The sequence below is a fragment of the Thunnus thynnus genome, chromosome 21 (genome assembly GCF_963924715.1).
Source record: "Thunnus thynnus chromosome 21, fThuThy2.1, whole genome shotgun sequence".
Classification (NCBI taxonomy): Eukaryota; Metazoa; Chordata; class Actinopteri; order Scombriformes; family Scombridae; genus Thunnus; species Thunnus thynnus.
In genome coordinates this window covers 26,389,009-26,411,792 of record NC_089537.1, presented here as the reverse complement: position 1 = coordinate 26,411,792, position 22,784 = coordinate 26,389,009, and the positions used below count along the sequence as shown (strand labels likewise).

The 22,784-nt window shown below is 39.1% G+C and overlaps 1 protein-coding gene across 1 annotated transcript; it reads right to left on the bottom strand.

Annotated features, from left to right (window-relative positions):
• Positions 1-846: 846 nt before the first annotated feature.
• palmdb (palmdelphin b) lies at positions 847-21,454 on the bottom strand. The gene is made up of 5 exons (XM_067578907.1): positions 21,271-21,454; positions 21,055-21,179; positions 1,363-3,628; positions 1,194-1,285; positions 847-951 (listed from the first exon to the last, which is right to left on the bottom strand). The coding sequence occupies exons 1-5, from the start codon at positions 21,452-21,454 to the stop codon at positions 847-849; spliced, it is 2,772 nt and encodes a 923-aa protein (XP_067435008.1).
• Positions 21,455-22,784: the final 1,330 nt, after the last annotated feature.

Below are 22,784 nucleotides of genomic sequence, written 5' to 3'. Positions count from 1 at the left end.
ATACTAACCTTGTACCCTACTTAAGGCCCAATCAGAAATAAAGAGACTCTATAAAATCTTTTTATTCTACTGGCAGTTTTTTGTTTTTATTTTGTTTTCTGTGCTTCAGGATTGGACCTTTTTAAAATGTTATATGCATATGAAAAGCATAATCCATAATTATACATGCAGTTATTAAAGATTATTGCATGACAAATTAGCTGATAACTTGAGTTTGCCACAGTGGAGTGCGTTATTTTTTTATAACTGCACTGATCAGGATGGATTATCTCATTTAAGCCATGGTGACTTGCCACAGATCCAAATTCCAAATTGTTAGTTCATTATTTGGTGGAATATGCTTTTTAAATGGAAAGAGTGTGTTGGCACTGTATTACTTTGCTACTCCAACGAGTAGAAGAAGCTGTAGCCAGAGCTGAAACCAGCAGCCTTCCAGCTATCGATGTTGATTTAAAACGCTGATGTGGACATGTGAGAGCTGTGTGGGAAAATAATACCACCCTCCCACCAGAATCAAGTGTTATCCATCTGCATGGTATAATAATGTGAGTATTTCAGTGGGGTTACAAACATTCTCATTGTCTTGCTATTTTTGCCCAAAGCATCACAGAAGCAGAGAGTTTAGATTATGTCACAACATGAAACAAACAATTGCAACATTGCATCTAACTTGAATGGTATAACACTCACAATCAATGCCTTTTTATGGCATACTGTTGACTTGTTCCTTTTCAGTCATTTTTTGTAAACTCGCCCGCTTCCCAGCGCAGAGCCATGGCACTCTTGCGTCTTCCTCCAGTGTAGACCTCTGGAAACTGAAAAAGACAGCTGATTGTTTACCTGCTTTCAAAGCACTTCCTCCACCGCCTTCTCCTCCTCCTCCTCCTCCTCCTCCTCCTCCTCCACCTCCACCTCCACCTCCACATCCACCTCCTCTCTCAGGTTATTAGACTGAGGGTGGAATGAGCAAATCTCTTTAGCATGGTAAGCTCAGAGTTATCAAGCTACATTGTGCCACAATGCCTCATTTTTTGTATATTAAGACAAGATACACACAACTGAAAGATACCAATTTAAATGATAAATACTTATTATGGAAATATTTTTCATAAAGTATCATGCAAAACATACCGCAGTTCTTTAGACTGAAATAAGAAAGTGAAGTTCGAAAAGAAAAATGAGCTAGAACGTACTCTGTGATCGCAGGACAAAGCAGAACGATCCATCCTGTAGGCTGTCTTCATTGGTGATGATGGAGAGGACTTGCACTTCACTGGTACATCAACTAATAACAAAGACAAATATGTCAATAATGTATTCTGTGGTCAGTATTTTATATACTGACTATATACAAAGATATACCTGAATTGTCAAATGCTAAAGTGTCCATGTGGTTTGACAACATCCTGTCAGTGTTGAACCTGTCTTTGCCGTACAGGTTTGCCCTCTCTTTCCTCAGCTCCTCTTCCCTCTGCTTCACCATCTTAATCTCCTCATCCACCAGTGATATTTGGCTTCTTGAACGCAGCTTGAAAAAGGGGTTGTTCAGGAACATTTTCTCCTGGGGCTGATCACAGGCTTTGTTGAGAGAGAACTCAGAGGCACTGCGAATAATCAGATTGGATGTCTCTAGGATGATGAGGTTGGAGCTGCTCTCCTCAGAACGCCACTCGTCGGACCGAGCTGCCATGTTGTCTTTGCCATGTCTGGGGCTGGAGGTGAAATCATTGCTAGGGTCGAGAATGATAACATTGTTTGCTGACACTTCATGTTTCAGTGGTTCCTTTGTGGGTGAGGAGGTGATGATGAATGATGGCGTCAGTGGAGTGCTGATGGATCTGGGGATACTTCGTGATGGAGCACAATCAGTGGACTTGCCCATCCTGGAGAGACCTCTCTCTTTCTTTAAGTTCTCCTCTCTCTCCATTGATATGCGAATCTCCCGTTCAACTGGTGTTTCTGGGTCATCATAAGGGGACCTGTAACTGGAATCATCCAGGCCAGAATCTTCTGAACAAGGGCTGAATTGTGTGTGAGCATAATCTCCAACCAGATTCAAGCTCTCCAGTTCATGTGCTTTCTTGTTTGTTCTTTCAATGTTGCGGACCGGCGTGTACATGAAGCTGTGGCTGCCATGGAAGCTAGGCTGCTTGGTTGTAGGTAAGATAATCTTGTTTTTGGTTTGCTCCTCCATTTCCCGCCACTGTTTACGAGCCAGCTGGAAGTCCACATGCTCTGTGCTAACATTCTCACTCTTTGTCTCCTGTATTACACAGAAGTCTTTAGGTAGCTTTTTGTTTGGATCTGAGATGAGGTGCTGGGAATGCTGTTGGTGGGTGGTGTCATTATGATTGGCATCTTTCCCATTTTCACTCTCATCTTCCGAGATTTTGGACAAGCCTTGAAGGCCTAAAAGGTTATATTTAACATCCTGTGGTGGGGTGGAGAAAGAAACTATATCATCAGGCTGTTCCAGCACTTCTTCAACTTGTGGAATCTCAAGTTGGACCTCTTCGTAGTGATTGTTGTCTTGTTCCTCAAAGTCTGTCACCTCAACTTTCTGGACAAAGAGCTCCTGGGCACTCAACTGAAGACTGTCAAGATATGAGTCATCATCTTCTCTATTTATAGAAGAGGAAAATATTGTTCTCCATTTTTCGTCTGTCTCACTATCTGACGAAGCTGCTGCAATCTCAACTCTCAGGCATTCGTCCATTTCATCAGGGTCAAGGTCATGGTGGGATTCATTGGACACATCTGACATAGCCTCTTCTCTAATGCACTGTTCTAATATTGACTCCTCTGTAATAGGTGGTTCAGGGACCTCTGGGTCTTCCTCTGTGTCTATTGCCAGATTTTGATAGCCAACATCTTCGGGACTGGGCTCATTATCCTCAGCCTCAGGCTCTAGCTCCGGGTATATCTCTAGCTCAGGGTCTTGCTCTGGCTCAGGGAATTGCTCTGGCTCAGGGTACTGCTCCAGTTCAGGGTACTGCTCTAGTTCAGGGTCTTGTTCTTGCTCAGGGTACTGCTCTAGTTTAGGGTCTTGTTCTGGCTCAGGGTATTGCTCTAGTTCAGGGTCATGTTCTGGCACAGGGTACTGCTCTGGTTCTGGCTCAGGGTCTTGTTCTTGCTCAGGGTCTTGTTCTGGCGTGTCCTGTTTCTTATGATGAGCCTCATTTTCATAAACACTGTCAGCACTGGAGAGTGTGTCAGACACAGATGAGTTGATTGACTCATTTCTGTTTAGCTCTTCATGCCCTGGCTCTAATATCAAAGCTTCCTTTTGATCCTGACAAGGCATCTCAGTGAAAACACTGGTCTCAGAGCAGTCAGGTTTGTCAGTCTCAGTTGTGTTGGTTGGCAGGTCAGTTAATAATGTGCCAAGCTTTCCCTTTTCCCCCAGGGAATCTGATGAATCTGTCTCAAAACAACCTTGTTCATCATATGCACTGAAAACCTTCCCCTGCTCAGGTGAATCAGCCACAGCGACCTCCACTTCACAGTCCATCGCCAGCTCTGATTGTTCAGTTTCCATGGTGACAGTGAAGGAGTTGTGATTCTCAGTTGTGGTGCAACCTTCGTTCAGTTCTTTTCCATCTGCCTCTCTCTCCAAGGAGGTAGCTCTCTGAGAAGAGAGAAAAAGGAAAATTCATAAAAGACATTTTTGTGGGAGGAAGAAGGGGAACTGTTAGTGTGTGCCTTTGCTAAATGCATAGCTGAGTTGGTCACTTTTGTGCATAGGAATCAGTATAAGCTTTATCACAGTATCCTTACTTCAACCTGCATTATTTGCAGGCTCCTTAACCTTGCCTTCCTCAGATGTCTCCCACTGTTTACATTGTCTTTTTATTTCCCTTATGACAAATCCATATTTTGTTTGTGTGACACCCCTCTAAATAAACAGCAAAGACATAATCATGTTAACAGATAGAAGCAGATGAAGTGCACTCAGCCACTGAAAGACAAGCCAAGCCTATTATTTCTAAGTGTGCAATATTGCACTCTATATAACACAGCACATTAGAGGAATCAATACATTATAGCTTGATTATATGTACATTTAATGCAAAAAGAATATAGCAGAAACATACAAATAAGACCCTGAATTGTCAGATTGTTTTGGGGTTTTTTTGTTAGCAGAGAACTTGTCACAATGCTAATCATCCTTGCTATTTCATAATCAACACTGCAGACAAGAACACTGGACTGGTTCAATAACACTCCAGGATGTTATTGTGAACGTAATCACACCAATGTGACTTTGGCAAATCTTCCTAAGCAACCCTTGAAGTGCAAGAAGCACTTTGAAGTTGTCCATGGGCAACACTTAAATACTCTGTGCCAGGCGGAGAAACACTTCAGATGTATCTGTGGAAGGATGGGGTGAGTGTGTGTGTGTGTGTGTGTGTGGGGGGGGGGGGGGGGGGGGTTGGTCTCTATGTTGTTTGTGCTTGCCGTTGCTGTGCTGAGTGAATGTTTCCCCAAGTGGGTTATATGCAGAAAGAGAGGACGCACATCAAAAGCTGAATTAGATGGCATTATATCTGTTCTTATATAAGATTGCAGGAGTGGGTCTGCCTCCCACATGCTGTCGGAGTGTCCCTGCAGATGATTAGCTGAGTCCCACGATCCACACACACACACAGATATATAAATTACTATTACTACTCATCATAAAAACCATCATCGACTACATACCTTGAAGTTTAATTTTCACCCAGCAGAACATGCTACTAATGCATCACTAATATGTTATAGCTCTAACATGACAGCATCACAGTTGCACCACAGTTACAGTGACACCTCTTGCAAAAGTCATTGTCTTCATTCCACAGTGACTCCTGGAGGAGGTACTGTACATCAACATACCAACAGATACTAACTAATGTAAGAAAATAAAAAGAAACTCAAATAAATTAAGTGGTTAGTGACCCATGCCCAGTAATTGAAATCAAACTCTGGACAAATCCAACACAATAAACAAGAAAATGGTAAGGAAATAATATTATTGAATAAATAAATATGATTAATATCTAAAAGTATCCATTATTTTAACAAACTTAGCAAGATTGGAACTCTTTGATGTTTTTGGTATTAAATTATTTTCCAAATTTAACAGTATGTAAAACGGGTTTTCTAAGGTCATGAAAAGTGTTTTTTTTGGAGATACATGGTTTTCACAGGACACTGACAAAATAATCCACATATATACAGGCAAATTCAAATGAACAATATTTATGCCCTAACTGATAAGCTCTCTCCACCATAACTCAATGATTATTTATGCAATCAACAAAGACATTGTAAAGACTGAAATGGTATTTTGACAGCAATCAGTCAGAAGCTCCACAAAGGCTGCTGAACAGTACCTTCATTCAAGCTAAATGCTGTGATTGCAGCATGAAATCTGGTCTATCTTGTAGGGTCAAGTAGTGAAAACACTTTAAGAACGGTGGAAGGAGCTGTATCTCTAACATAAAGCACTACATGGATAGTAAGTGATATGCGTTTCTTGATTTGCAGTATGTGTATGTGTACATTGGACATGGTCTTTGTTTTCATCAGCACATACTGTGATTTAGTATTTTGGTAGCTGCTTGCATCAGCATTCCAAAACCGTTCTTAGTTGAAACAGTTATATAACAAACTTCTCCTCATTCATGCCTTTACTTTTGAGAACAGCAGATGTGTTTGGTACTGTGGAACACATACACAAGCTTGCAGATTATGATGAGTTTACAACAGCTCAATTAAACATGACAGCTTTATCTAAAAATGTTCTCCTAATTATCTGCTGGGAGCCAAAGTAGATCTGTGAGGAGATAGTTGACTTGGTTCAGGAGGAGATGTGTTGACTGTTTAACCAAAACCACCAATGTTACTTAACACTAAGTTAAATGCTCTAGTAGTCTAAACCCAATCAAATGCAAGGCGTGAACCATGGTCTCAGTGAAAGGTCTGTGCTTTGTAAACCCAACCATCCACTCTGACCTCTGACCTACAACATGCACTATAAGAATGACTGGACTGAAAATAATGTTGCCAGTCGATATAATCCAGACAGGAATTATGTTCAACTCAACAATGCACCTTGGGCTGGTTATACAGTTATAAGTTATACAGCTACCAGTGCCTGATGGAGTTCAAGGCAGTTTGAGGCAGCCTTTAGTTGCCTAAAGGTTAGAGAAGTGAGCTTGTGAATGGAGGGTCGCCAGTTCATTCTCCGGGACCGGCAGGATAAATCTGGGTCAGGAAAGTGAAGAAGAAGCGCTTGCCCCTCCCTCATTACCACCACTGAGGTGCTCTTGAGCAAGACCTTAACTCCAGCAGAGGTTACTCCAGTGGCCAGCAGATCAGACTGTGGTTGCACTGGGCACCCTCAAGGTATGAATGTGTGAATCTGATCAGGGCTGTCCTAAAAAAGAGAGCATTGCTCTCAGTGAAATTCCCCTGAATGAATAAAAGTTTAAAAAAAAAATGCTACCAGTGCCTAATGAAACTTTGGCGAAAGTTCAAGAAGGAAGATCTCCTCCCTCGTACCACCTTTATTTCACTATGGGTTAATGTCTGTTTCCCCCTGTTCTATTTCTCTCCATCACTTCCACTTTCCCACGCTGTCAGAATCCCTTCATTCACGATTCTGACATCATCATACCTGACCAATGATATTTCTGCCTGCGTTCTTCAAACCAATCAGTCCCCAGATGTCATTCTTTAAATATTGCTGTAATTCTGCCATTCTGTCTTTCAGACATACAGAGGGATCCTGTCCTATTTCCTATACTCATTTGGGCCTTCGCTTTATGAAGATTCTTCACATTAATGGAGTCTAACCGCCAAAACTCTTTCTATTGCTAACATCAATAAATACTGTTATACACTCCAATTGATCTCTCCTTTTTGAACTGAGAGAGAGCACCTGTGAGCCATTAAACATATACACTACTGGAGTTATGACTATATAGACCCTGTTACATCTATAAGAGGCAAACAAATGGAGCAAAGCTGCGGAGTGAAACTAACAGAGCTTGTCATCATTAGGGCTGACCAGGCTCACCTTGGATCAGCCCTTATTTATGCTGCTATAGGCCTAGACTGCTGGGGGACTTCCCATGATGCACTGAGCTCCTCCTCCTCCTCCTCTCCATCTGTATGCATTCATGTAACATCAATGCATGTCACTAACTTTGCTTCTTCCTTGGAGTTTTTTGTGCTTTCTCATCTCACAGGAAACCCTGGGTTCCGAGCCGAGCCTTCGCGGTCCTTCACAGTCCTGTTGGCATCCTTTCCTGGCTGTTGCTGTTGCTGCTGTTGTTGTTATTGTTATGATTGTTGTTATTCTGTGCCCCCCCTCCCCCTTTCCCTCTTTCTTTCTCTCTCTCAACCCAACCGGTCAAAGCAGATGGCCGCCCACCAAGAGCCGGGTTCTGCTTGAGGTTTTAAAGAGTATGGTCTTGACCTGCTCTATGTGAAAAGTACTCTGAGATGACTTTTGTTGTGATTTGACGCTATCTAAATAAAAATTGATTGATTGATTGACTGATCACTGATGTTTTTTTTTTGTTTTTGTGATCTCAACGTTAACAATATATTAACTTCCTTAAGTGATACAACATATAGTTTACAGTATGCAAAGTTAGATATTCTCTTGGATGAAATACTGGTGTTGTTTATCTTTTCAATGTTTATTTTCATATAGGGGCAAATGCAAAGCATAGACCACACACAGCTTAGCTGCTATGCAGCACCCATCAGTAGATGGGCCTTTATACTGTACATATACACACAACTCAATAGGAATACACATACAGAACAAAACAAAACAGAATTTGCTATTTAATCCTACCAGTATACAAAGTATGCAGGAAACTGTTAACAATGGCGCTTATATTGCTGGCCCTTGTTTACCTGTACACATTGTTAAAATGGAGTATATAAGTGCTCTAATGCAGAGGGAATTGGGAGCTCTGGTGATTTGCACCCTTGGTACTGCATTGAAGCAGTGATGCAAATTGTATGACAGTTTCTTTGTGATTTACTGTTGGGTCAACTAAATGATGACTGTGAAATTCTGAGGTAGATACTTAATATTCTTTGATCAACACAAACATTGGATTGGGTATTGATATTTTGTGCCACTCCATGGAGGACGTGGCTGAATCCACATCACCCTGCAGCTGAGGTCATGTGCTGCTGCCTGCCAAGTGTCAGCCAGCAGCTCCCTAGGCCTGTCGGCTCTTTTCACTCCAAAGCTGGGAGTATTTAACAGGATACCCGTAGCTGCTGACTCCAAACATCAAATACTGCCAGCACCCATCCACTCTCCACCAAGTTTCTAATCCTTTTGCTTTCCTCTTTCTCCACATCTCTCTTTGGAACAGTCACAGTAGGCACATTCCTTTCATCAAGCCTGCTTCTGCATAATGTGACCAAGCAGAGTCTAACCAGAGACTGGCAGCAGTATTTGAGCTGCAGTGGCTGTTGTGACAATTTGAATTGCCCACAAATCAATATAATCATCTTAGTGTGTGAATTACTCCATCGGGATGAAACAGTACAGAATGTACTGCTGTCTGTGACTTGGCAGCTTTACAGCAGCATTCAGCAAGATCAGAATGTTGAAAACACCATTCCTACCAGTTTTACACCGTGTGTCTGCAACATCTCATTCTGTATTAAGATTACCATAGATTCATTTTATTTGCCCTCACATCTTTCTGAAGTCAGTAAAGTCAACTGTGGGGAATCTCCACTGTTACAATATATAGAGCAAATGCATAGAATGTTCATATTCCGACCTAATCTCCAGGAAATTTCATTTATGTACAACCAAATGCAACGTTTTGTCAGCTATGTTTGGAAGAAGACGTTTTAGCTGCCTGGATTATATTAACTGGCAACACACAGGAGGTGTCTTTTTCAGTTGTCCGATTCACGCACCTCTGAAAGACACGCTTCTATTTTGATCATTACAGCTGTCTACACAGACCATGTATGAGCTCAGTTTTCACTTGCGCAATACAGAAGTGTATTGCGTATCTTCACGTTTCAAGTCTATTTTCTTCCATTTTATGCGTGCATCTATAGTGATTGTGTGTTGATCTACCTCAATACTGTGCCTGAACACATCCCATGTAGACACAGATTGGACTGTGGCAGCCATTTTGCAACATGTGCAGACATTGTGTAACATTGTTTTTCCACACATGTGTTGCAGAGAGATGGTCAGGGAGGATGGTGGGCTCGCAATGCCCAACTGTTGTTCACATCCTGCATCCTGTGTCTTCTTAGGTTTAGGATAACACTTTGGTTAAAGGGGACATATTATGCTTTTTTGATTTTCTGTTATTTATATCCCGTTATGATGTTGGATGTTAAACATGGTCAAAGTTACAAAACTTGAGCTGAACTTATGTAGAAATGCTCCCTGCAAGTAAAAAGCCAGCGCTTCAACCTGCTCTGTATGATTCGTTTGCAAGGTTTTTTCAATCTATCTTTTTTTTTCTACCTTATTGAGGAGTGGGGCTCACTGGGAGCCCACTCTGCTCTGATTAAAGAGACAGGAGCATAAAGAGACAGAATCTAAAACTGACTGTTTCAGACAGAGGCTGAACTGAGGGGCTGCATAAAGGGCCAGTATGAGTTAAATAGGAAGTTTTAAACTGTAAATCATGCAAACATATTCTAGTAGAGCCCCAGATTAAAAATATAGACCTGGAAATATGCAGAATATGTCATCTTTAAAGTTAGGGAGATAGTGGTCTTGGTGAAATATTTAAAAAGTCAGTTACTCACAAAATCAGACGTACTGACATCCCAACTATCACCATCTATTATCACCATTTAAATCTCTTGCAGCTTATCTCACCATGAAAAAAAGAATTCCTTTTTATCCAAATAAAATGTTGATATTTAGCCTCACGCTGCCCAGATTTCAATCCACCATGTGTAGAATGATTGTAAATATAAAACATTCTTAAAATTACTTTGATGGCAAACATACTTTTGTTGTTACACATATCCACTTGAGGATTTAGTCAGTGAATACTCTGACGACAGCATGTCTCTGAACTCCCAGACCTCATAAAGAAATAATAAAACTAGGTATCATGGATATAAAATTAAACCTTACTCAGGATTTTGATTACCATTTGCTCACCTAAAATGTATTGAGAAACTGATTTTGGATAATAAAAAAACAACAAAACATGACATTTACTCTGTAAAAATTGTCAGCTTTCTCCCAGTTTCAAAGTTGTAATCAAAGCCCAGTGACAACCCGGTACGCAGTGTACTTGTCCAGTTTGATGACTATAAATAATAAAATAAAACTATTGTCAGCCTTTTTCATCCACAACTGGCCAGTCACACTCTCAGGTCTGCCAGTGGAAGTTTTTAATAACACACACACACACACACACACACACCTACAAGGACACGTGCATGCGACAGACTGAACGCCATGGTAACCATCAACAGGCCTGACACTTAGTGCACTGCTCAGCTGTTGCCTCCTCCACCTCCCCCTCACCACCTCATCAGCAGACTGTTAACTGTGATGGGAAGCAATGCTGCATTCAAGTCGCGTGGGGAAAATGATAAATACATTTGCCATTAAAAAGAAGAATGAGCTTTCAGAGGCTGTTCATTGTTGAGTTTGAATGTTGGTCATGTGTTAACCTTACTTGAATGACCACATTTTGGATCTTTCTCCCAGTTAGCCATTCATTAAGTTTGGATGCTAACAAATCTTATCAAACATTTTATCTCCCCTCATGTGTTTTTATTAGCAAAGAGCAATAGAAGCTTATAGATATCTGATCAGTGTCACACTTGTGAATCAGGAGCTTCAGTATTGGAGTCAGTAGCTGGAGAAGTACAACAGGCTACAACTGAATGTGTTGGATACATTTAATGAACATTATATTATACCGCTTATTTCATTTTCAGGTTGTAGCTACAGGTTGTGAACATAAATTAGGCTGCCAAAAAACTGTAATATTTCTGCCAACAAAAGCTGATTAGACGTCTTTCTGTTGTGGTCAATCCAACCGGTCAAGGCAGATGGCCGCCCACCTACAGCCGGGTTCTGCTTGAGGTTTCTTCCTGTTAAAGGGAAGTTTTTCCTTATGGCTATTGCCAAATGCTGCTCATGGGGGAATTGTTGGGTCTTTGTAAATTAAAGAGTACGGTTTAGACCTGCTCTATGTCAAAAGTGCCCTGAGATAAATGTAGAGATTTGGTGCTACATAAATAACACTGAATTGAGTTGAATAGTTATTTTAGACTTTAGTTACTTGCAAATGTTGAAAGGTAAGCATAATAAGAATAAATAAGCGGATTCAATACTGGATTTGAATTGGCTAAAATGATTTTGAACTCCCTACCACATATAATTGAAAATTAATTTTTATGTATAAATATAAAAAGAAAGGCACTGCAGCCCATACTTTTTGCAAGCAGATGTGACTCTATTGTGTTGAATAAAAGATCACATCAATGAATGCTGGAGGCAGAAAAACATGTCCTCTTTCTTATTGCCACACACCACTATTTTTTCGACTGTTGGCTTATGGTTATGGCAAGTCTGTAATGAACTGTATGTGGCATCAGCATTTAGCTAATAATGGAATATTTGCACTAACAAGCTAGTCACCATTACAGCCAAAAGTCACCTGGGATTTGTTGACAGCCAGGACAGTGTGCACTCCTGACAACTCTTTTACAGAGAGTCAAGTCAGTCTGTGAGGGCTCTGTTACTCAAGTAAGGAAATTTCATTCAAAGCAATTATTAATAATGCAATGAGTATGAAATGCATGAGTGAAAATCCAGCCCTACAACATAACCTTATTTCTCCTTACCAGTATGTCATGGGTTCCCTCTGTTTGGCTAAACAGGGGTGGCATTATTGATATATGATATCAAAACAATATTGGTTCTCCTCAGCCTTGAGCTAACACCCTTTCCCACAAGCCCAAGACTTTTACAGGTGAAGGGGAAACCTGCTTGACACACTGAGGGCAGTGGAGTTGATGACTCCAGGGAGGAGATTGGTGGAGACGTTTCTGTAGACAGCAGAGAAAAAAGTTGAACAGTTTAAGTGATGACTTTGTAACTGAGAGGTGGTGGATATTATGCATATGGAGGAAACTGTTATGATGACTTATAACACACACACTGCCTGCCTAAGGCGTGGCCAGCAGGCTCCATGGTGCCCCAAATGCAGGGCCATGTTGGAATAAAGTTACTTTGATGTTCATGAAATTCAGTGGGATCATTGCTATCACCATTCTGGACATAATATATATTTTTCAATTTTTTTCTCTGGACAGGAAGGCAGCCATTTTGGACTTCATGTGTCAATTTTCATTTTATGAACATGTTTGAGGCCTTTAGGATGCGCAAAAACTCACGAAAATTTGCACCTATGTTCAAACTTTTTTTTTAAACTAATAAACTAACAGATCATGAAGGGCTGTGATTCAAATATGAATGTCTGCTGTTGATACTCATGTCTCTCACTTTTTCAAAGAAGCTGATGAAAGAAACCTACAATAGAATAAGATATTGCACCGAGTTGCAGAAGCTGATGGAACAAAGGCTAGTGACAGCAGGACTTTTTAATACTGCATACAGGTAAGCAAGCAGTTTCCTCCAGTTTCCTCTCTTTCTGCTAAGCTAGGCTAACATCCTGGACCTACAGTATGTCTGTAGTGACACAGAGATGGTTATTAATGATATGTTGCATTTCTGATCATACCGACAAGACTTAACTATGTTCCTTTCATTTGTAGTTATCTCTTTTGCTGTAAAATATGAACTCAAATGCCCGAGTACCAAGTTGATCAACAGCAACGTCAATCTACAGCTTCAGATGAGTACAAGTTGATAAGACAGAATGCAGAATGATGCAACAACAAATCCATCAGTATCATGTTCTCCTTTTATCCTTGTTATTGTTGTTAATGATTTATATCTGCAGTAAGGCTTGACTGTTTTTGTATACTGACAGCAGAGCCATGATTTTTATACTTAAACTGCACCAACTGAACCAAGCCAGAGAAATGTTTTATACTTCTAGAACAAGATCCCCATCTCCCTCAAAAATTAATAAAACATGGAAAAGCTACTGTGGTACATTTCATCCAAATCCCTACAGCCACATCCTCAACATTGACTGAACAGTCTGTGTAAAACCAATACACATTGCAGTGTTGAGTCATGGACTATTTAAGTTTAACGTTCAATCATTAGAACATAATGTTTCATGTGAGTGAATGTCCATGTGTGGTATTGTTTATTAGCCATTTATCATCTTTTTTCAGATTGTTTGACTTCATGCTTTTGTTGTGGGTTTGTGAAAAAAAAGTAGTTTGCTTTGAATGCGTCATAGTGAGCATTCTCTACAGACTGCAGGCTACAGCTTCTTTTCTTCAGAATATAAATGCATTCAAATCCATATCAGTATTCTGATAGCACCGTACAATCTGGAATTACAGCTTCACACATGAATTGGACATGTCTGTGTGCATCTTAGTAATACACTCTGACTTGTTATAGCACCAAACAGCACCCCAATTCATAGATTTTCTCCAAAACTCAACAAATTTTATGCAATAGTTAAAGTTTTAAAATCTTCTGAATCCACTTATTAGATAACCATGGTTCCACATTCATGGTGCAATGACAAGATTTTTTGTATATCCACTAATCTCTTAGTGCCATTTTTCCTAGTCTGTACATCTGCAGTTTAAAAAAGCTTTTTGGTAATGTTTAGCTAGAAATTTGTGATTTTCAAGGATATGTCTGGTGATATTCTATGTTTTTTTTACATCAACAAATCTCATGTGCAGAGCCAAACCAACAATAAACTGATCTGCTAACAAGTATTGTGTGTGTATCATCTGTGCCATAGAGATCCATTGTACAAACACAGCATGAGCAACTGTTGCACTGGATGACATGTTCCTTCATTGACATGAACACACATACTGTAGTTTATTTTGACTCATTCCCACACACAGAATCCTGCTGCCAGAAATAATCACTAGAACACCAAATGTGTATTAATCCACCGCTGAAAGTAGTCCCCAACAAATGCACTATTTCCTCCTGTTGGAGTAACTTTTTTTTTTTTTTGAAAAACTACAGTGATCAGCTGTCTTAGGAAATAACTGAGCTTTTCTTTCTTTCTTTTTTTTTTTTTTTTTTTAAATTAAACTATATATTTGTGAGCCATTTTTAACAATTTGTATCAGGGTAGGGACTAACACATTGTTGGTGTTGGTCTTTTCATGGGATTTGGTGACAATTAGAAAAATAAAGAATAATCACACTCTTAAAAAAATCTTAAAATGATTGAATTTTCCTTTTTAAAACTGTGGATACCCAGTTTTTACTGTTTGTATAAATTGTGTAGTTACCTAAAATTGCATAAGGTTGTAGAATGCAGGTCTCATAAAGAACCTTTAGTAGGTCAATAATGGAGTTAGAACAGCATCAGAAATTAACCAGTGCATTCCCCAGCACATACAGTAACAGATCCATTAAGACAAATCTATCCATTGCACTGCTACCCAGCATGCCATAAAGCAAAACTATACCTACTGTCGACATATAGTAGATCATCCAAACAGAAATCATATTCAGCAACCAGCTTCCAACAGAACAGGTAGAAACACAAACACTGCTACAGTTTAGGGTCCATCTGGAGACACTGGTTGATGCTGGTGTGGAAACTGAGTGAAACCAAACTTTATTGGCCTCGTGTATGTGGAGCTGCGTTAATCCGACAACACACGCAGTATTGAGTATTGACTGAACTGTCATTAATATAAGGCTGAGAGTGGAGATGAGGTTCCCTGAGGCTGTGTCCCTAATGACAGTCACACTCGCTGTGTGTCAGTCCCAGTCAAAAGTGTGAGCCCTGTCTGTGTAGTAGAAGCCGTAACTAAGCCAAAGAATTCACCAATTCACAAACCAATGGCGCTGCTGCTGTTTCAAACTGAATTAGCAAACCAGTTGTTTACATAAAATAAGTGTTTATATAAAAGTAGAAAATACAATAAGTAGGAAACATGATGCCACCTGTCTTACGGTGTTTGTTTTTATTTTATCTAATTAATGAGAAAACATTTACAGTGAACATATACATGTCTCTGCAAATTCTTTACTGACAATGTATGTCATTAGTTTTACTTTAGGCAATTAAAACATGATTAACAATTTTATGGCAATGTTTAAACAACTCAAATAACTTGGTTTAGGTAAGCAGGGTAGGGAAAGATGATGGTCTCCATTAAATGTTGGAAAAGTCAACAGTGACTTGAAGCATGAGACAGTATGTGTTGACTTATTCAATATTGAATCAGAACCACCATCTTTGCCAACCTTAACCAAGTGCTTAAGTAACTTAAATCTAAATGATAAGCAGTCTCTGGTGTTGTGAGCTTTGTGTACTCGCCATCCTCCTCAACTTCCACCTTGTGATCTGTGCAGTATCAAGCTGGGCAGACACTGCACATGTTAATCGTTTACTTTACTTAATCACCTTTCTGTGTGGCCAAAACAACTTTCACACTCATACTATATGGTTTGATTGACTGGTCAAGATGTAGACTCATACTGAGCACAAACTGGGCTTTGTCCATTGTCAGTTTCAGTAAAGCTTTGTTCAAACAGGATGTCTGTGTCCTCCAAAATGCTGAAAAGAGGAAGATGGAAGTTGGAGGGAAAAATCTTGTGAACACATCAACTTGTGTCCTTGGAGGCTCTTTGGTTGTACCTAAAGGCAAAAGTAAAAACGGACAATCCCCTTACGAAATGGAAGAAAGTATAAGAAAGACAGAATGATACCATTGAACAAATTGAAAGGACTGTTTAAGTTTTAAAAGACACCGGATTCTTACATTTTTTATAATTGAAATCTATTCACAAGACATTTTCCTCCCAAGGTATTGAGGTGGAATCTGAAATCTGTCTGGACAATAAACTGAGAGGAACGGCCACTGACAGAGGTATGATCTCAGCACTTTATAAATTGTTATGTAATGCCTGTTCAGATTGTACTATAACTACTAAAGCTCAGAGGGAGAGACATGAGGGTACAATTTACCAAAGAGCAATGGAATGCAATCATAAAAGGTACAACAGGTATTTCTAATTATGTTAGTTACAAAATTATACAAATGAGGATCCTGCATAGAGCATATATTACTACTCATAGGCCCTCTATTAAGTGTGCTGGGGGTCATTTTGGAAATGATTGCTCTGTTAATAAGATTTGAAGACTTATAGTAGCTTTGATATCTGCCGTGTGGGCGTTGATTGATAGCTGTGATTGACAGTTGGCTCACCTGCTTTTAATGTTACTTGATTACTATACCTGCCTTATTAGCACAATTTTGCTAAAGTAGCTAACATTAGCCCATGTGTGCAGCACTTGGTGTTCCCAGTGAGCTAGCACCTGCCATTTGGCCTCCTGGAGAGAAAGTGCCCATTTTATAAGTTATAAAGTTGTGAAAAAGGTTTGCATCTTTTTCCCCCACAAGCTACAATATAACAACAATATGATGCACTTAAGAAATACAACGACTTTTCCTCCCTTCAGTTACAAGCAGCCAGTGAGGTGCATTCAGTGTTAGCTAGGATAATCTGAGGTTCTGGCGTCAAATTGATCTGTATCAACTAGAGTCAGCAGTGTGTTATAAATGTCAGACATTAAAGTAATGCCTAATGTACGATTAAATGTACAATAAGCATACATATTTCCTTGCTTTGTATTTTACGTGTTATGTTTGCTCAACAGGTGAATATGTGTATAAGGACAGTGAATGCAGCTCTATTTATATGAATGTTGAATGATAACTGTTTACTAAATGTCATTATATATTCAGTCAAATAGTTAAGTTCAAGCACTTTTTTCAGTATTTTTTCGGTATTTTTTGGAGGGAAGGAGGGAGGGGATGAAGGCATGTTAATTTATCTTTACCTTAAATCAATAAAAAAATAAACCAGTGTGTAATACACCTTATTTGCTTTTTAGAACTGTGGCTTAAATGCATGATGTCTTCCAAGTCTCAGTGTTATGATATGATATGTGAATTGTAGCAGTGTTAGAACCAACCTCAGTCATGGGTTTTGTTTTTAATACATATATTTTAATATCTCTTTAACAATGTATATTGATACACCAGTATATCAATCGTTGAATCAATCATTGAACAGTCAGATCATTGATCATTCAAACAATTAATCAGGCATCAATCTTTTCCTCAAAATCTCCAAATGAACATCAAATAACTATCAATCAGGTGTAAATTCAAAAGTTGGTTGCAGTGAACAATTATGGGTTAAAATCAGGCATTATATGTACGGTGTCTGCCCAGTGTAAGAATACTTTTCCTCCATAATATATTTTACAACATGCAGGAGACGGGGTCAACTCTGACTGTGCTGAATTTCCAAAAATCAACAATACGATGGGAGAAATTTATATGGTAGCATTGACTACCAACAGTAGCAAATAAATCTGTAAATTATGATATTTTGGTTTATAGAAGGAAAATGTAACATGTTGAAGAGACAGTAAATGTACTGTAGGGCCAGTACTTACACACCAATAAAAGGATGATCTGTGTAAGGATGTCACCAAAATCAAATAAAACAAGAACCTTGCTGAGTAGAGAGCAGGAGAGACATTTAGTGCTAAAATGTCACATTGAAGCTGTGAGGTTGGACACATGCCGGTGTTATCAGGAGGTTTTTATCCTCCAATCTCAAGGCCTTGTATCTTTGTGAAATAGTAATTGGTTTCAGTCCTGGAGAAAAAAGACTTGAAAAGAAGTGCCTGTGTGATGAGCGGTATGGACTTTATATAACAGCAGTAGAAGCTTGAAATGTGCAACATGTTGCATTACATGTGAGAAATATTTCAGTCCTTTCTCTATGATATAGTGGACAAATACAAAGACTGTCCAATTTGTAATCATCTTCAGGAAGAAGCAACATTCATTTCTGCTCTGAATGTATTCCTTCAGGATGAAAGTGAGCCCAAACAAAGGTGGCAAATTGTATTTCACCATTAAAATAATGTATTCACTGAGTGTTTTTACCCTCCATTATAACTGCCTGATTTCTTCTGAATATATTTCAACCTGTCAACACTAAGTGAAAAGATGAGGGCTTTCAGGGCTTTCTTTGTCCTCAAAGCAGCAGAAAGTGAGAAAGAAACATTCTTTCATTAAAACACGCTCTCCCACCCACACTCACACATACTCTCACACACACAGACATAAGCATGAGTTAAAAGCCCACAGCAGAATTATTCTCCATCGGTTTGACAGGATCTTCATCCATTACAGCTCTTGACATTGAGGACTGAAGTACGGGGAGGGAACAGAGTCAGGCCATCATCTGCATCCCACAGTGGTTAATGCATGAATGCTAGTGTGTGTGTTGGTGAGTTTGACTGCATTCACTTGCATGTGAAAAGCTTCAGTCTAACAGATGACATGGATATGACAGAGACATCAGTGAAAGTCCACTCAGAGGAATACAAATCTGTGTAAGGAACTAAGGGATACAGATACTTTGTGTGTGTGTGTGTCTGTGTGTGTGTGTGTGTGTGTGTGTGTGTGTGTGTGTGTGTGTGTGTGTGTGTCACAACTACACACACATCTGAACTTACATATGTAAGAGTTTTCATTTTTCTCATTGTGAAAGCCGTAAAACACTGCACTGAGAATTCACATGCAATCATTGCAGTGGACTGTGCAAGACAGCTGGAGGCTGTTCTGAACATATAATGCAGTGATTTAAAAGGAAACATGCTGTCTGTTAAGAAATAACCAAATTGAAATTAGAGTCAATCATTTATTATGTGTTACAGGATAAGACTGGTGATATTCTATATATATTTGTTATAGACAACAAATCTCAAACCATGAATGGATTTACTTACAAGTATTGTGTGTGTATCCACAGCCTGATACTTATCTGCTGCTGGAAATACTTGCTAACATATGAACATAGTCCTCAACAAATGCACTATGTCCTCCTGTCTGATTCAAAGAATGATGGAGTGAAGGAATAATTTCAGGAAAAGCTTCACTGTAAGATAATGATAAAATGGACAGTAGAATATAAAATGCATTTCATTTTCAACCTCATCCGAATCACACAGGTGACACTTTCTCTTTGATTAACATGACATAACTTGCTTTAGAATAGTACTGAGCCTTTTTTTAAAAATGAAACTATATATTTGTGAGTTAAAACCACACATTAAACAAATGGGCTACAAACATGTTAATTGGCGAGCTTTACAGATGTTGGTAGGTGTATTTTTGAACTCTGGACTCCGTGTTGTTATACTAGACTAAACTCATCACCTCCTTGCTCTACTGTAGCTTTATACGTAATGCACGAAAATGAGATTGATATTTATCTCCTCATCTAACTCTCAGAAAGAAAACAAATAAGCGAAAAGAGATTGAAACAAATTGAACTGGAAGTAGCAAACAATGGAGCTGAGCGTTACAGACATGGTAGGGAAATAAGAAAGTATTGAGAGACAGATAAACACATTGTTGGTTGGAGTCTTCTCATGGGCGTTATTGACAATAGACCATTTTAACAGCTGACATTTTGACTTGTCAAAGCAGGAAAAGCACAGGTGGAATTGAATGATGGCTGCATTCCATTTAGGTGAGCCAGCCTGGGCTTTTCCTGCACAGGTGTAAATAATCAAAATGTCTGTGGTGAAAAGGGTCTATAAGAAGGAAACAGAATAATGACAGCCTTTTCTGTAGTGCAACTGCATAAATTTGACTGGGTGATTGGTAGATTGATTGACATTCTTGCACTACAAGACTCTAAATTTCAACAACCAATATGATCACTAAACAGATCATGATGTACAGTTCCACAAATTATATGACAGAAAGAACCACAATATCTTAGCAGCCATTCCTTCTTCAAGAAATCTAAACACAGACCACCTCATCAAAGAGGCCACTTAAACTTATTTGCAACACTAATGTGGAACATAACTGACATTGACCCATATACACATTTGGTACATTTGGAAACATAGCAGAACCCAATGATGTGATGAAATGACGAAAAGTATAAGATATGCAGTTAGATGGAAAAAAAAAAAACTTGATTGTATCAAATGTAGAAAATAATTATGTCCATGTCCTTTGATGGATGTTTGCATTCATTTGCAGTGACTTAATTATTTTAGGATATGTATAGTATGTGTATGTATGTATAAGAGTATTTAGAAAAGGAAACCATTATATCTAACATGGTTATTGTAATAAAGAGAAGATATTAGAAAGAAATTTTTCCACCAATGAGTGGTATAGGCATGAAAAACAAAGCAAAATGGTAAATAAGATAGCGATAAGATAGTGAATGGAGTGTTTAGATGCAGAGATACTGTCTACCTGCAAAACAAACCTTAAACACAGTTCACAAATGATGAAAAAAAAAAAAATTCTCTGCCTCTGCAGTCAGAAATCACACAGACACATTTTATCTCAAAACCTACACAAATACAACCCAAATTATCTGACTACTGGTAAGTGACACACTATTTTTTGTGTGATTTGGGTGAACTGACCCTTTAAAGGTATTCATTCAGTCAGCCAATATCAGCATCTCGGGTAATGACATCTTGCCAAACACATAATTCACTCCATACAAGGACAGTGTAACCTCCCGGCTTATTCATACTCCCCAAACACACAAGTTTGCGCAGCTATGCTTGTTAGGACTTTGCATTGACTTCCATTCATTATGGACAGCCTAACCTTAACCCTAACCCTAACCTAACCTTAATTCACACCTTACCCCTTACTTTAACCAGGACCTCAGAAATTATGTTTTGCCTCACTAGGACTGGGATTTGATCCCCATGAGGACTATTGGTACTGACAAGGTTGGTGTTTATGCCAGAAAAGGTCCCGGTGAGGTATACACACACACACACACACACACACACACACACACAGAGTACTGCAGCTAGTTGATACACAGCATACTATCAAGCCAATATCTCTGGTCTGCTGGGAGGCATGCAGCATCCCCCCGTCCACATCAATATCAAACACATGACGCCATTTCCATTTTAGCAGCCACAGCAGATCACGCAGAGTGGATCTATACTCTGACACAAAGGAAAATCTTTGCAAACTTTGGATTGCGTGTGTGTGTGTGTGTGTGTGTGTGTGTGTGTGTGTGTGTGTTAATGGACCTACCTGAGACAGTGTGGCAGGCTAATGCAGAGGGCTCTGCTCTGTTTCTGAGTGCAGCCTCACACTGGCAGCTCTGCCTGGCTGCTGCTGCTTCTGATTGGATGGCTGGTGGAAGGGAGGTGTACTGGAGGCAGCCAATACTTGAGCTTTCTCTGATGAACACATATTGAGGCAGAGACGAGCTCATCTTGTGCTCATACACACAGTGGCATTGTTTTGAACCACCTGCTTATTTTTCTCTGCTTGAAAGAAGAACTTTAAAAGCCTGATGAATCTGTATATTCACTTATTTAATTGTGAACTGTGTGTAAATAGTTTAAGTTATAGCTGGAAACCATCATTATGTGTTTCTTTAGGCCTTTTTCAAGCTGCTTAAATCAACAAACAAATTTAGGTTTAGTTGCTGTCTCACATAAGTATTTGTATTAAACACTTTGGCAGTGATAGTGGCTTTGTAATACTGTGTTGTGAATTTTAGTGATGTGTATGGCCACATTTTGGTTTGGATCACAAAATTGTGATTTTAAATTAAAAAAAACAACGTTTTAGACTGTGCTATTTTTAATTTAATAATGGGTAAAATATGCTATTATGTTACTGTATGTAATTTGAAAGGTACAAACCAACAGAGGTTTTTATTGTGCATTTTAGCCTCTTTTAGCTCATTGTTTTGGTTTTCCAATCTCATCATCCCTGTCTCCAGCAGCAGCAGGCAGCTGTTTTCAGTGAAAAGCCCTGATAAACCCTCTGTACACTACCTGCTAAGCATCCCACAGAGTTAAATTAGTAAAATCAGACATGTGATGTAAGAAAATAATCCCTGTACAATAATCCTCTAATACCAAAACAGTTATGGACCAGTATACCTGTCACCTTTTATTATGAGAAGTCCTCCATTTTAATATATTAATCATTTTAATAGCATTTTCTAATCTGGTGTCTCTATTGGCAGTAATCAGCACATCAACATTATTTGTCTGTGCTTTCCAAAACCATTACACATCACTGTTAAAAAATAATGATGTTTTATGATGTGACAATGCTGTGGTTAATGTCTGGTAGGCATAAAAAACACTTAGGTTAGGTTTAGTGAAAGATCATGGTTTGGGTTAAAATGATCATTTTGTTAAGATTAGAGAAATGTGGTGTGGTTTAAAGTTACTATTTCCTTAAAGTTAGGCCACCTTCATCGTCATGGCTACTACTTAGGGGATTATCACAGTTACGATTAAAAAAACTATGCTTCACTGTGCCACTGCTACTGTGACTAGATGGCATCTGTCACTCAAACGTAACTATTGTTGCTTTTGGGCGATTGACATTACGACCTATTGTGTCATTTTTCTTTGCAGGACAGCCTCTTTTATTAATGGTACAATTATCTTTTTCTGCCCTTAACCACACCATAGTTGCCCTGTGCCAATATTGTAGAAAGTGAGAATTTAAAATCACTGTCATTGAGCAAATCCAGGGTCTTGAAGAATCAATGTTCTTGTCTGGTGACTGGGTTTCACACA